Here is a 13,985-nt window from a genome sequence, read left to right as displayed (position 1 = left end):
TTTGCCCTTCAAGCATTCTGTGCTTTTTTTTCTCTCTCTCTTCATTGTGGGCCGGCATTCTCAGATCCCAGTAAATTTATTACATTTACTTTTCAGAGAATAACATAAATGTAATTTATTTTATTTTCATAAATATGTCAACAAAATTATTCTCTGTATTCTTTACGTCATATTATTTCCACTTACTCAATAAATAACTTATTTATAATTTTTAACCAATCATATTTCAGATAGCTTGTGTTGCCGGGTAAACTAAACTTGCTCGGGGCCTTCAGATGAAACAGAGCAGGCTCCTGTGCGCTGTAAATGAACGGGCACAATCAGCTTGCAATAGCCAATCAGATCACGAGTCTGCTTACCAGGGCCAGCTAGAAGGGCTTACGTCAGGGGTGTCCAAAGTCGGTCATCAAGGGCCACTATCCTGCTTGTTTTCCAGCTCTCACAGGAGCAACACACCTGATTCAAATCATCAGGAATGTTCAGAGCTGGCTGATGAGCAGATCATCTGAATCAGGTGTGTTGCAGCCGAGAGAGATGGAAAATAGGCAGGACGGTGGCCCTCCACGCCCGGAGCTGGACATGTCTTGTTTACGTCGACACTGGACATGCGTGTTCGGTGATTGGATTAGCGCCTGCTAGAAGGAGCTGTTGCTGCATTTTGACCTAAAATGGCCGAAGGACAAGACGTTGATCTGGTTGCAGGACTACTTTCCACACTATTTTCAAGACGGACCTTCCACTGGATTTACCAATTTAAATTGTTTTTATCAAGGCAGCGAGGAAACATCAGAGCGCGGCTGAGCACTTACAAGCTATGGTGCGTTTAAAAACACTCGCGTCGATCTGCAGCTCAGTGAACAGGCACTACATTGGTGAGTAAATGAATTTTATTTTACATTTCTTCTTATTTTATTTCGTTAGTATTAATGGTCACGAAATAAAATGACAAATGTATCAAATTAATCATGGCACATTGTAGTCGGCCTCGTGCACGAAAATTCGTTCAATCTCAGCTGCTCAACATTTTCAGTTATTTGCTGTTGTATAGCCTATTCTCAAAATGCAAATGATCCATTCATTTTATTTTCAAAGAATAGTTTGTTTTGTTATTGTGTGGTTGGTGTCTTATATGAAACTGCGACATTGCGCAATGTATTGGACAGACTTGTTTATGATCACACCGCGTCATTTGGGTGGCATTTTATTGAGTATTTTTTTTAAATCGTCTTTTTTATTTTTGACTATCTGTAAATGTAGTTTCCTGCTCTTAATTATGAATGCATACTTGCTGGGTTTTAAATGCTCCCGAAATTAAGTGCTGCCTGACGAGCCTATCTTGTGTTCATGTACGTGACGTCACTGAAGGCTTAAGGTTGAAATGCACGGCACGCCACTGCTGAAGTTACACGGTTACCTGCTCTGCTGATTGTTTAGGCCCTGGGAGAATAGGTTGTCATGGTAACAAAGAAGTTGGAATCTGATTCAATTCAAAAGACAAATAAAAAATCTCTCCATCCGCATACACGTGCCGCAAGCGGCGCAGCCAAGAGACATGCTGTGAACTGAAGCGACATTTCATGGGCCAAATGGAATTTTGGTGTGTGTGTGTGTGTTTAATGGTGTTTTGCGAGACTTGGGTGTTTTAGGAGGTGTCCGCGGTTCGGTTGACTTCATTCCTCGTTGTGTCATGTCATTTCGTCACACACTTCCAACGTCACTATTATGCGACGCCGTTGCAGTGGCGTCATGACCTTTTAGCGGTTTGTATCAACAGCATATCTAAGCGTCGTGAGTGTGTTTTGCGTGCGTGATGTTCAAGGGCTCGTCAGTGCCCCGCAGAGGAGTCTCGCCATGCGCGCGCGCGCGCGTGTGGTCTACACGGCTCGTCATCGTTTGACGCGTTTGCGTACAAAGCAACGCAGACTCCGCCCGTGGTGCGTTCAAGTGCCAAATATTTATCTATTCATTCAACACTTTCGATGATGCAGTCCGGTGGAGTTTTCGGTGGGTGAGAAAAACGAAAAACAAATTATTCTAAAACGAATACAACTATATGTATGCTTTGGGATTAATTGTTTAAAAAAAACGTGAGACATTTACATTTTTATGCAGTTTTATTATTTGCGATATAGACGATTATTACCAATCGTCTGACTTGGCGACTCTTGCTAAAAGCAAAAACCTTTTTGGGAGCTCACAACTTTTACCCAATTTTTGCAAAAAGTCTTAAGAAAAACCAAACTCAATTTGGCATTTAGCAAACATCAGTTATCATTAAGTTATCAGGCATATTTAGAGGTATGCCTGAAAAGTTAGCACAGGTAATAACGGATTAATTTTTACTATGAAATTAGCAACGGTAACGCACAATCTCGCACACCACCCATGCAGATGTGCACACCCTCACAGAGGGAGAGTGCATACACACCCACAAACACCCAGCCACACATAAACTGAAAAATGCACACACCCGTACACGCAGGAACATGGACGCAAGTACACAAAAATCTCCAAACGTAATCACGCAAATACACACACACACCCTCAAAGCTTAATGGCACTTTACGACACCTGTTCCCCGCCCCCTTCCAGACCTGGGCCCCGAGTCCACGAGCCGCGTGGCCATGGCAACAATGTCCATCCTGCAGCCGCCGTCGCCACTGTCGGCCCTGTGCCGCTGGTACCTGTACGCCATCCACGGCTATGTGTGCGAGGTGATGTTCACGGGGTGCTGGGACTTCGCCCTGCACCGTAATTGGAAGCTGCCGGGCGTCACCAGCTTGTGGGCGATGTTCCTCTATGGCACCTGCATCCTGGCCATCGAGCGCATGTACCTGCGGCTGCGCGACCGCATCAACGTGGTGCTGCGCTGCATCGTCTACACGCTGTGGACGTACGCATGGGAGCTGAGCATGGGCCTGCTCCTGCGTCGCTTCAAAGCCTGCCCCTGGGACTACTCCAAGTTCCGCTATAACTTCATGGGCCTAGTGACGGCTGAGTACGCCTTGCCCTGGTTCTTCGCCGCCTTCCTGGTGGAGCGCCTTGTCGTCCAAAATACCCTGCGCCTGCGCTACCACGACGGTTCCGACGACGGCTGGTCCGACCCCGTGGCCGGGGCCATCAGGGCCGCTCGCCGGAGCGAGAAGAGGCTGCGGGCCGGCGGGGTCAGTGGCTTGTTCAAGTGGGACTGAGCGCCCTTGCCGACTTGGCTGGTTCGCTGCTAAAAATTGTCCCAAATGAGAAAAAAAAAGTTTTTAAAACCCCATCAAAAGTGAAAAAAAAATAAATAAAAGCAAGTAAAATCAATGACTTGTGTTTCACAAATAATTGAAAACAAGTGAAAAGTATCTTTAAGGTTCTTTGGTTTTGCAAAAATAAAGAGTGGCAAAAAATGAGGGTACAAAAACATTAGAAAGTACATCATGAATTGTTATATTATTTGAAAGTGGATTTGAACAAAAACATTTTTAAAAAGTCAAAAGGTTAAAAAAAAGAGGCAGGTAAAAGATTTTAAAACATGTTATACACGCATATGTCCACAAGATGGCGACCTCTCCTCGTTTATCACGCTTCACTCAGCGACAGGTGACGCAAATTCTCCCTGGACACTTCATTGGGTACACCATCCGTCACATCCATTTTCCGATCCGCTTCTCACAAGGGTGCTGGAAACCAAACCTAACTACTGGACCACCGGGCCGCCCTCCCTGGGGACACCCACAATGTAAACAACATCCGATCCAAGAGTTGTGGGCTCCCTTTTAATGTGAATGGATCAAATGCTAACGTGCGGACAGTTGCTATGCTAACACATCATTTCTCTGATGTGATACTCTGGTCCTGGAGGGCCGCTGTCCTGCATGTTTTCCAAGTCTCCCTGTTGCAACGCACCTGATACAAATGAACAGGTTGAATGCCAGGCTTTCGCAGAGCTTGCTGATCTGCTCATTTGAATCGGCTGAGTTGCAACGGGGAGACTTGACATTGCAGGACAGCGGCCCTCCAGGACCTGACTTTGACACCCCTGCTGTAAGTATACCTAAAAAAAGTGTCTGTACGTGTAACGTAGGTCATGAACGTGTCCTGGGCGGCACACCCCTTTCATAGGCTCTGGCCCCTAGCCCCCCCCCCCACCACCCCCCTTCCAACCCCGCCACTCCAAATATGGGCGTTTGCAACTTAAACTCAAGTTTCAACGGAGGATTCTCTCTCCGCACCATCCCCCTTCATTGTCGCGTCAGGTTTCTACTTGCCGCTGGCGCTTTGTATTAGGTGGAGAGTCGACTGCAAAATGTAGACTGACTGGAGAGACCTTCCAATGTCCTGTCTGCGGGCCCTGCTACGTGTCGCATTGCACCAAAAAGCCCACGGCCAAGTATCTACGAATGTGTATTATATCTCCGAGATATTTATACGTTTATTTATGTGTATATTTCTGGGGTACGACGGGAACCCATTTTGAATTGGATTTGGTTGGACAGACTGACGTAATTATTTTTTTTTAACTTAACATTCTTTTTGTATTTCATTGCTAGTGTTAGACTTGTCTGTTTCATTTTCATTCTTTTCTAAAAATCAAATGCAGCTGTAGGTAGAATGTTAGCATGCGAACAGCTGCTTTGCTAACAGACTGCGAGCTAACGCTCGGACCGCTTCGACACCCTTGTCAGTCATTCAAGCCCCTCGGCCGCGGCGCGGCGCGCTCAGGCGCAACGGTTTTCGGCACAGTTTTGCATATTCAAAATGTTGTTTGCTCTGTAAATAATCCCTCTGATGATCCATCCGGCCTCTCGGCAAATCATGTCGCGTATCATGTCAGACATCAGCGAAAGGCAAATGGCGGTAACGGTGAGAGCTCTTGAAGTTGGCGGGCCAAAACGGTCTGTTGCTAGAATAGAAACGGATTATTAACAAATGTTGTCATAGCAACACAAAATGGTTACGAGGAAGAAGTTGAGAATAAAATGGGATTGGGAGCCGAGAAAATACAAAATGTCAGTTGAAGTCAATAAAAATCTTGATACTAAAGAAAAAAAAGTCGTAATAACTCGAGACGGTGGTTTTTTTCCCGCAGAGTAAATTCCGTAATTCCATTGCGTGAACATTTCAGAATTTGAATTTCAGATATTTCTTTTGACGCATAGTATCCCAACTTTTGCCACCTTACTCTTGTCATTTTTTTGCCACCCCCCCATGGCATGCAAATAGGCGCTTTTCGATCGGCAACCGTCGATGTCAACCGCTTGTTGACACTGAGGGGGCAGCTGTCACCTCTGGTGCGCTCGGCAAACAAGATAAGAGTCCCGACTGCGTGGTGACGCTCAACTGCTCTTGCCTTACCCAACGTCGTCTTCACGCCTGTCGTGCTTGATGACGGCTGAACAGTTGATCGAATTCAAATCGACGACTACTCGCGAATGGAAGGTTTTTTTTTTCATAAAACAATGGCTAAATTCCTGCGTTTTTTTTTTTCCGAACCCATTTAAAGTTCAACGGGTGTGCTTAAGTTATTTTAAGATGGCCTAACTCCACTTTGACAGTCACACAAAAGAGCGCCACCATCCTTTTTCTCTTAAGTAAACAAAAGCGTCAGCCGCGCGTTGAATGGCCATCCATCCACGGTGACGCGTCATCGCCGATTGGCTGAGAGTCGGTGGCCAGACGGCCGTGAGAGTTCACTGCCGTCGTCATGCCACAATGGCGGAATCTACCCCCGGAGCTTTCTGGCTTTGGCTTTTGTGTCGCCGCCGGATGATTGATTGATTGATTGGTGTCGGCAAACAATCACAAACACGCCTGGAACCTTTTAACCTTGCTCGGTGTTCACTGTTGCATCTTGTCAATGAGTGACAGAGGAAAACTGGAAATGCAGGCTCCGGCTTCCTCGTTGTGAGTTGTCGCTGACCTCATTCTTGGAATGGTAAAACAACGCGGTCCAGTCACACCTTGCCAAAGCCAGACAATGGCAGACTATGGGGCTGTCTGTATCTAGGGTGGTCCCGGTTGTAGAGACCGACGGTAGAGTGTGGTCGAACTGGACAGGCCTACGCCCCTGTCGAGCTCTATGTCCTGACTGTAGACATGTTTATCCTTGGGGAGACGAGGGGGTGGTGTATCCTATGTCCTGAAAGTAGACGTCTATGACTTAGCTGTCGAGGTCTATGGTCCTGGTTGTGGCGGTCTACGACTTGACTGCCCGAGGCGTATGACCTTAAACACAGATGTTCATGTCTGAGCTGTTGAGGTCTAGATTTTGACCGTACAGTCCTGGCAGCAGAGGCCCATGTCCTGACAGCAGAAATCTATGTCCTGGTTGGAGTAGTCTGTGACTTGATTGTGGAGGTCCAGATGCAGAGGCGTATGACCTAAAAATTGAGGTTTCTGTCCTGGCTGTTGATGTCTACGTTTTGACTGTCCAGTTCCGCCTTGAGAGGCCCGCGTCCTGGCTGTAGAAGTCCATGTTCTGGTTGTGGCGGTCTACGGCTTGACTGCCCGAGGCGTATGACCTTAAACACAGATGTTCATGTCTGAGCTGTTGAGGTCTAGATTTTGACCGTACAGTCCTGGCAGTAGAGGCCCATGTCCTGACAGTAGAAATCTATGTCCTGGTTGGAGTGGTCTGTGACTTGACTGTGGAGGTCCTGATGCAGAGGCGTATGACCTAAAAATTGAGGTTTCTGTCCTGGCTGTTGAAGTCTACGTTTTGACTGTCCAGTTCCGCCTTGAGAGGCCCGCGTCCCGGCTGTAGAAGTCCATGTTCTGGTCTGTGACTTGAGGTCAGATCTCTACCGACCACAACGTCTGTAGAGATCTGGCTGCCGAGGCCTATGCGCTGAGGCCTATGCGCTAAAAGTTGAGGTCCTGGTCCTGATCTGTTAGCATCATTCATCCTGACTGGCGAAGTTTATGCCTTGACTGTCGACGGTTGACATTTGACTGTTACGCTAATCGTAGGTGCTCATGTCCTGAAAGAAGAGGTCTATGTCCTGGCTATTGAGGTCAACGTCTTGAGTGCAGAGGTCTGTCTCTGTCGTAAAGGTCTATGTGCCTAGTATTGAAGGAAGGGGTCAAACTGGTGTTGCGTAATTCACAAGGTCAAAAGGGTGAGGGTCCATGCACTCTCAAACGCCGCTAAAAGCCCCCTACTGGCAGCGTTTATGGCGTGACCTCCTTGGTGATCCGAGATGCCAGGAATGCCAAGTGTCCTGGTATCACTTCTCGAGGACCGCGGCGCGCGTCTCGTTTACAGTGCGGCTGTGATCTTGGCGGGCCCGGGGGCCAGAGGGGCTGCCCCGACATGTGCCCCGATCGGGGTGACAGACTGAGCCAGACTGGAACGTGAGTCGTCCGCCTTTTGATGTGCCCTTGCTGACAGGAGGTGGGTTCTGCCCTCTCCAGCCTGTCCTTTCGCTTGGGTCAGCGGACCACCCAAGTCTGATCAAATGCCTGAGCAGGTTTAAGTTCGCGCAAGAATGTCGGCCATCTGATCATCCCACGCGACCCCCCCCGTCCGGCACTCCATCTGGACCCCTCATAACTTGGGAGAGTGGCGTTAATATGTGTGTGGCATGCTCACGTGGGACGATTGAGAGCGTCTGTAAGAAATGGATCTGCTCTTAAAATGACGCCTGGTATTTGCTAACGTATGGTACTACTTCATGGTCAAATTGTGTTGCGTAGTTGCAATGTTTTGGTTTTGATCTTTAGGACCGCAAGCAACGGGAACTGTTGCAAAGTGATACTGTGTGGCCCGGATGTTTTGGGCTCCAAACAGGATGTGCAAATTAGTGAGGACTATTCATGACGTTGTCTCCATGGAACGTGTTCACTGCTGAGGATCACGATGATAATTTACGCATGAGGTTGTGTACTTGTGAAATCGTGTACTTGTGAGTGTCCGCACTCGGGTGGGCGAGTCCTTGTGAGGTTGTTTCAGATTGTGTCCTTGCAAGTTGGATCTCAACTTCTGAAGTTTTTGACCCAGCTAGGTTGGTTACTTTCGAGGTTGTGTACTTCTGAGTGGAAGCTAGTGACTTTTAAGAATGTGTACTTGTGAGGACTTGTGAGGACCTTGTGAAGGTACACGCCTGTGAGGATGACTGTTGTGGACTTGTGTGGAGGTCAACTCGTAGGCACGCGCGGTTGTCTGGCTAAACCGCACTGTGGCCATCTGCTTGTGGAGAAAATCTGTTTATCAGCGTAACTGTGCACTTATGAGGATGTGTCTCATGAGGACGTTTCGCTACCACCCAGTAAAGACGCCCCCTCAACCCCACCCTCCAGCCCCCCCGACTGTACCACCGGCAGGTCGCAGCGTGTGATCGAGTAAATGAAACCATTATGTTGCTCTTCCTTGACTGTAGCCAGAGCACTTAACCTGCTCCAGCAGCGGCTGGGAAAAGACCCCACGGTGCTTTAAAACAAACACACACACACACACACACACACACACACACATGCATAAATGCGCTAATTTTAGCACACCGTAACAGCACCCGCAGAGTTCTTGAAGCACTTCTTTTGTCATGACGCTCTCCTTAAAAACTTGAGCGAACGCACCGGTTGAGCATGTGTGTGGGGGTGGGGTGGTGTCGATTAACCCGCAATTAAGTCAGGTTTCAATTGTTTTTTGTTGTTCTCTTGAATCCAGGTGTGGCTAATTGCCCCGAACAACTGGCACAATCAATTACGCAGAATTAGCAACATGCTCAGTTATTGACCTCCATCATCCTGTTTGTGGACTTGAGGCCTAAAAGACAGCGAGCTGCCAAGTCCGCACATGTACAATGCGGTGTGTAGCGACAGGTGTAAACTCCCGCCCTCCTCACTCGCTTCCTTATCTGTTCAAACAAGCTTTCACCTCAATAGCCTTCAGCGTTTCACATCTGCTCCGAAAAAAAAAAAAAAAGTCCCGTCAAATGCTTGCGGTGTCCTATCAAAGTCCCGCCCTGCCGTTGGTGAAGATAAACAGATACGGCACGCCGCTGCGGGTCTTTCATCCCGAACAGGAGGCCAAGTGCTTCGTGGGGGAATTTTTATTGTCTGCTTGACGATGTGATAGAAGCATCATGAGTTTGTACAGATTCTGCAGTGCAACCCAAAAACGACTCGTTAACTGTCGCGCGCTTACTAAATTTCAGCGTTCTGTTAGCCGGTTTGCAGGACAAGATGGGCAGTAGTGGTTGTGCACTAGAATGGTTTTGATCCCATTTGGCAGACTTTTTGTGTCGGCGTGGGTTGTTCCGAGTCTGCTCCTGTGTCGTGTGGCGTTCCACATGGTTCACTTATGTGCCCCTTGCCGTTTTCATTGTATTTGCCGCCCCTGGCTTCCATCTGAGGAAAGCACGGTATTTCATTTCACTGCTCTGCGGGTAACTGTCAGATCTGCGTGCCACCACGCGCAAAAAGACGCTTTTTAGTGCCAATTTTGTGACCCCGGGCCGGGTCAGCTGGTGCCAGGTCGCGAGAGGAAACGGTTAGGAAAAGGATGACGGTGTGGTTTTGTCTCCATGCTAAATGAAGATGGCTGCTGTTATGCAAGGCACTCCTCCTTTGCCGTATAATCATTCCAAGCTGATTCAGGTCCTAACCTACTTCTTTACGCAAGCGGGGTGTGGAGACTTTCGCGCTGCTGAATGGCACCGTGAGTCATCACAGGCCGAGCGAAGAAATAAACTGCTTGGTTGAGGCGTTGGGAGGCCACCACCAGGGGGTGCTAGAAGAGTGACCACAAGGGCAGGAAAGCGGGGTGAGGTTTCGTGAAAGGGGGGGGGGGGGGCGCTGTCAGGATGCAGGTCACACTCTAGTTATCTTACCCCCCCCCCACACACACACTCACCCCCCCCCCCTCCACTTTTCCTCTCTCATCTTGCTTTCACTTGTTTTTCTTGACTCAGCCATCCCTGCTTCGCTTTTTTTTCCCTTTTGGGCCCAGCCATCCACACATTTATTGAACGCAGGATGCATGCGTTTGCTTGGGCAGCGAGGGGGGGGGGTGTTAAAAATGAGAGAGCAAATATTGCTTTTGATAGCCTGATGTTGGACATGCTCGCTGGATGTGTTGATCATCCCAAATACAATTTTTCGAGGAACCGTCCCAAAATAATTTCCGCCAATTCATTTTGACATCCCACAGCAATGTGTGACGAGCAAGATTGTTTTCTCGGGGGGCCCTGAAATTTGAAAATAATGTTTGGGATGACTTGTTTTGATGTCAACACAAAACAAAAGGTTTGCAAACGCGTGTTTTTGTTTTTTTTTTTTTGCCATTGCATGTTGCCGTCCCACAGCGGCGTGTGGCCTTTTTTTTCTATCAACTTCGCTTATAACGACCACAAAAATATATTTCACGATCAGAACGAAGTCTCTTCCCTGTGCAATTTGTCATCCCACAACAGTGTGTGATACCTACGAGTTGTTAGCGCCCAGCTGACGTGATGACAGAGCATGCTACATTTTTCCATTGTAGCCAAAGCTTCTCGCTAACGCATTTTGCCGTGGCGCAACAGTGTGAATTGGCAGGCTTAATCATGAGTTTGGTCATTTGTTTTTTTTTGTCGTTTTGTTTCTTGCCATATCCCGCAGGAGCGGGCGACCATCTTGGCTGGATGTGTCTGCTTGAAGTCCACATGCTACCATTGCACAATTGCACAATCTGGGCATCATTGAAAAGGGGAAATAAACAAGCTTTCCAGCTGGATTAAATGTATTGGCAGTGGAGCGGTGGTGGGTTGGGGGGGGGTTCAAAAAACGAGTGGGTGGGGTCCATTCCGGGATGGATGGATGCATGTGGAAAAGTGCAGCGCTGCAGAAATGCCTTCCAAGGTGGAGAAGGGGAGTCGCGGGGTGCTTTTGGGTTCCACGACTATCATGTTCTTTGCGGCTTTTGGCCTCCACCGTCGCCTAATGGCAGGAAAAGCGCGGCCTGATTAGCGGTAAAGAAGACCCCCCCCCCCCCCCCAAAAAAAAGAGGGAGAATGTTTTGGCCTCCAACTTTTATTTTTTATAGATAAAACCCCTCATTTGCCAGAGCTCTGGGGGGAAGGTGGGAGGGAAAAAAAATCCCAGGCATTGAAAGAACAAAGCTTGATTGACTGGCTTCCTGAAAGAAAAAAGCCGCCTTGTTATGCGATGTCCTGTGTGTCCATGCATGCTGATACATGTTTGGGGGGGGGGGGGGTATTGGGACGGGGAGAGTTGGCCTGACTGCTAATGAACTCGGGGTCCAGTGATTTTGAAGCGGGGGGCTGAAAGGGCTCTTTCTCCCGCCGGGGCCGGCGGCAGTCAGCTGCCCAAGGAGCTGACCTACGGCTCTGTGATGATGTCACCGCCGCATTCATCGGCGGCCGAGGCTGCACGTCTGGACGGCAATCAAATGGCCCATTAAAAAAAAAAAAAGAAAAACCCTCCACCGCTTCTCCTTTCACGTCGCTCGCCGATTTAGACGCAGCTGCCGCCGCCGAGAGTCTTGCTCCGAGCCGACGATGTTTATTGACTCTTGGGAGCGGCGCAAAATGCATCGCGTACGGGAACCTCGAGTGAGATTAAGGGAGCGGGTTCGAACGGGACACCCGCTGTAAACAAACTCGACCAATATCAAATACTACCATGTCTATTCGTCTCGCATCTGGACGACCGGGCCTCGCTGTTTCTACTTTTCGGGGGAAAAAAAAATAAAAAATCCAAAGCGAGATTAAGGGCACGGAGAACACAGAGCATGGCAACAAAGTAGAAATTGAGGGGAGTGAAAGCAGCGAAGCACTGCGAATCGCCTGTGTTTACCGCTCAGGAAAAAGAAGGAAAATATCCAGGTTGAGACTAAGGACAAATAGCTATCCCAATTTGGAGACTGTGGGCAGTGATAAAAAAGGAGAATATTTTACTTTTAAGAGCAAAAGAAATGAAAAAGACAAGACTAAAGCCATCGAGAATAAGGAGCACTGCAACAAAGTAGAGACTCGGGGCAACAAGAAACCATTTAGAGTATCCTTGATTTACGTCGAAGGAAATTGAATAAAATCTCCGGAATGAGTTTCCGTGTGTCCTTATTCTCACTCTTGCTGCCAAATTCTGCTTCCCGGGCCCAGAGAAAGCAAACATTTTTTTGGACATTGTTCATGGTCTTGCTTTCTTCCTTTCTGTCTGTCTTTCGGTTTTAGTCGTGTTCATTGAGCGCTTGTCACCAGGGGCAACGGGGGGGGAGGGGTTGGGGTGTGGGGGGGGGGGCTGTACTCTCCACTCCTTCCCTCCCTCCCTTTTCTCCTTCACTGCTTTTGGCAGCACGCTGGGATTCTTTCACAGCGGCTGCCCGTTGCCAAGACAGAGCAACCCCCCCTCCCCCCCTCACCTCCCCCCTTACAAAATAAAAGCTGTGCAAATGAATGTGGGTCACCGGGAGTCAGAAGGGGCCTTTTCATCCATCTCCCCCCCCTTTTTTTTTTTTAATTTTCCTTTTTATTCCTCTCCAACGCTCTTCGCACTCTCCTTTCACGCTGAAGTCAAGGCCGACCGACCGGCAAACGAAACGGACAACGAAAATCCACTTTAAAAAAATAACAACAACAACAACAAAATGATCCACAGCAGATTTTTAGCCGGTCTCGCTTCCTGTCACTGGCTCGCCACTTCCTCTTTCCCTTCCCTTTTTGTCCTTCTGATAGTGGCGCACTCCCCCAACCAGCACATCCGGAAAAAAAAGTATGTAAACACGAAAGATAAAAAAAATAAATTAAAAAAATCAACCAAATCAACACGTGCCAACATTTGGAAAAATATAGTGCTCACCTTCCCACACCCTAAAAAGAAAAAGACAATTGAAATAAGCGAACCACCGATCGTCGAGATGAGCCAAACTTTTCAACGGGCAATGTATCCACTCTCACCTGCGCACCCCCGAACAAAACTGAATTCGTATAAGCGCAACAGCTAAAGATCAGCTAAATCTGTCAACATTTGATGTCACACACGGCTCTCAACCTCCCAAATGAGATGGCGCACCACTTCTCCTGCGCACCACTTCTCCGGCGCACCACTTCTCCTGCGCAAATACCCCGAAAAGGCACGTCATGCAAACCAAAAAGCCAAACCTCATCAAAACAAAAACAAAAACATCAACCCCTCCCACATCCAACCTCAGATGGTGCACCCAAACCACAAAAAAAAAAAAAAAAGGAAGCCTCACCTCCCAAATGAGATTATGACCACACCCCCCAAAAAAACAACATTCATGTAAATCCAAAATTTTAAAGCGCGTTTTTTTTCTTATTCCCCACCTCTCTGGCGCACATGCTCTTAAAAAGTCAATTCAAACAAATCAAATCAAATCGTTACGCACCCCTTTTGACATTCTGACACCCGAGGAACACCCCTTCTGACCACCCACAAAAAAAAAAAAATGTAAATACACAACCCAAAGAACACCTCAATCAACCGAACTTTTTATACCTAGCATTCCCATCAGCTACCTGACTAACATGGCGCACCCCCTTTCCCTTGTGAACACCATGGAAAAAAAAAATCAATTCAAAGCGCAGGCAAAGTCTTTCATGTAATTTGCTAGACCCTGTAATCCTCCGCGACATCGTGTACCGCATGTACGCAGAGACTGACAGAACATTTTACCCATCATCCCCACCGGGGGGGGGGGGGGGGGGTCTTTTCCCTTTCAGCGGACGAATACGAAGGGCGGCTGACGCTAGCTGACATTTTGCCAGCGGCGCGGGATACACGGCGCCATTGTCGCCGCTGAAATGGGAAACCGGCGGCGGGCGCGGCGTCCCGACAACCCGGTGGGGCGGGGGGGTACGGCGGCGATATTGAGACGCCAACGTCCCATTGTGGAGGTCCCTCGCCGGCTTGGGAAGCGAAGACGCACAAAGACGAGCAAAACAGTGGATGCTCTCTTTGGCGAAGGGAATACGAGATGACGTTATCTCGATATTCCACCGACCACCATATCACCCACACGGCCATTAGGAAAAAAACGT

The 13,985-nt window shown here is 48.3% G+C and overlaps 1 protein-coding gene across 1 annotated transcript; it reads left to right on the top strand.

Annotated features, from left to right (window-relative positions):
• The first annotated feature begins 1,777 nt into the window (after window positions 1-1,777).
• tmem229b (transmembrane protein 229B) lies at window positions 1,778-3,252 on the top strand. Its single transcript, XM_052085595.1, is given in 3 exon segments — window positions 1,778-1,870; window positions 1,872-2,004; window positions 2,593-3,252. Coding segments are annotated over 3 exon segments (792 nt in total). The 5' UTR covers window positions 1,778-1,810; the 3' UTR covers window positions 3,192-3,252.
• The last annotated feature ends 10,733 nt before the right edge of the window (window positions 3,253-13,985 follow it).

The sequence above is a fragment of the Hippocampus zosterae genome, chromosome 14 (genome assembly GCF_025434085.1).
Source record: "Hippocampus zosterae strain Florida chromosome 14, ASM2543408v3, whole genome shotgun sequence".
Classification (NCBI taxonomy): domain Eukaryota; kingdom Metazoa; phylum Chordata; class Actinopteri; order Syngnathiformes; family Syngnathidae; genus Hippocampus; species Hippocampus zosterae.
Note: the sequence above shows the minus strand (reverse complement) of the source record. Positions and strands in the feature narration are given on the sequence as shown.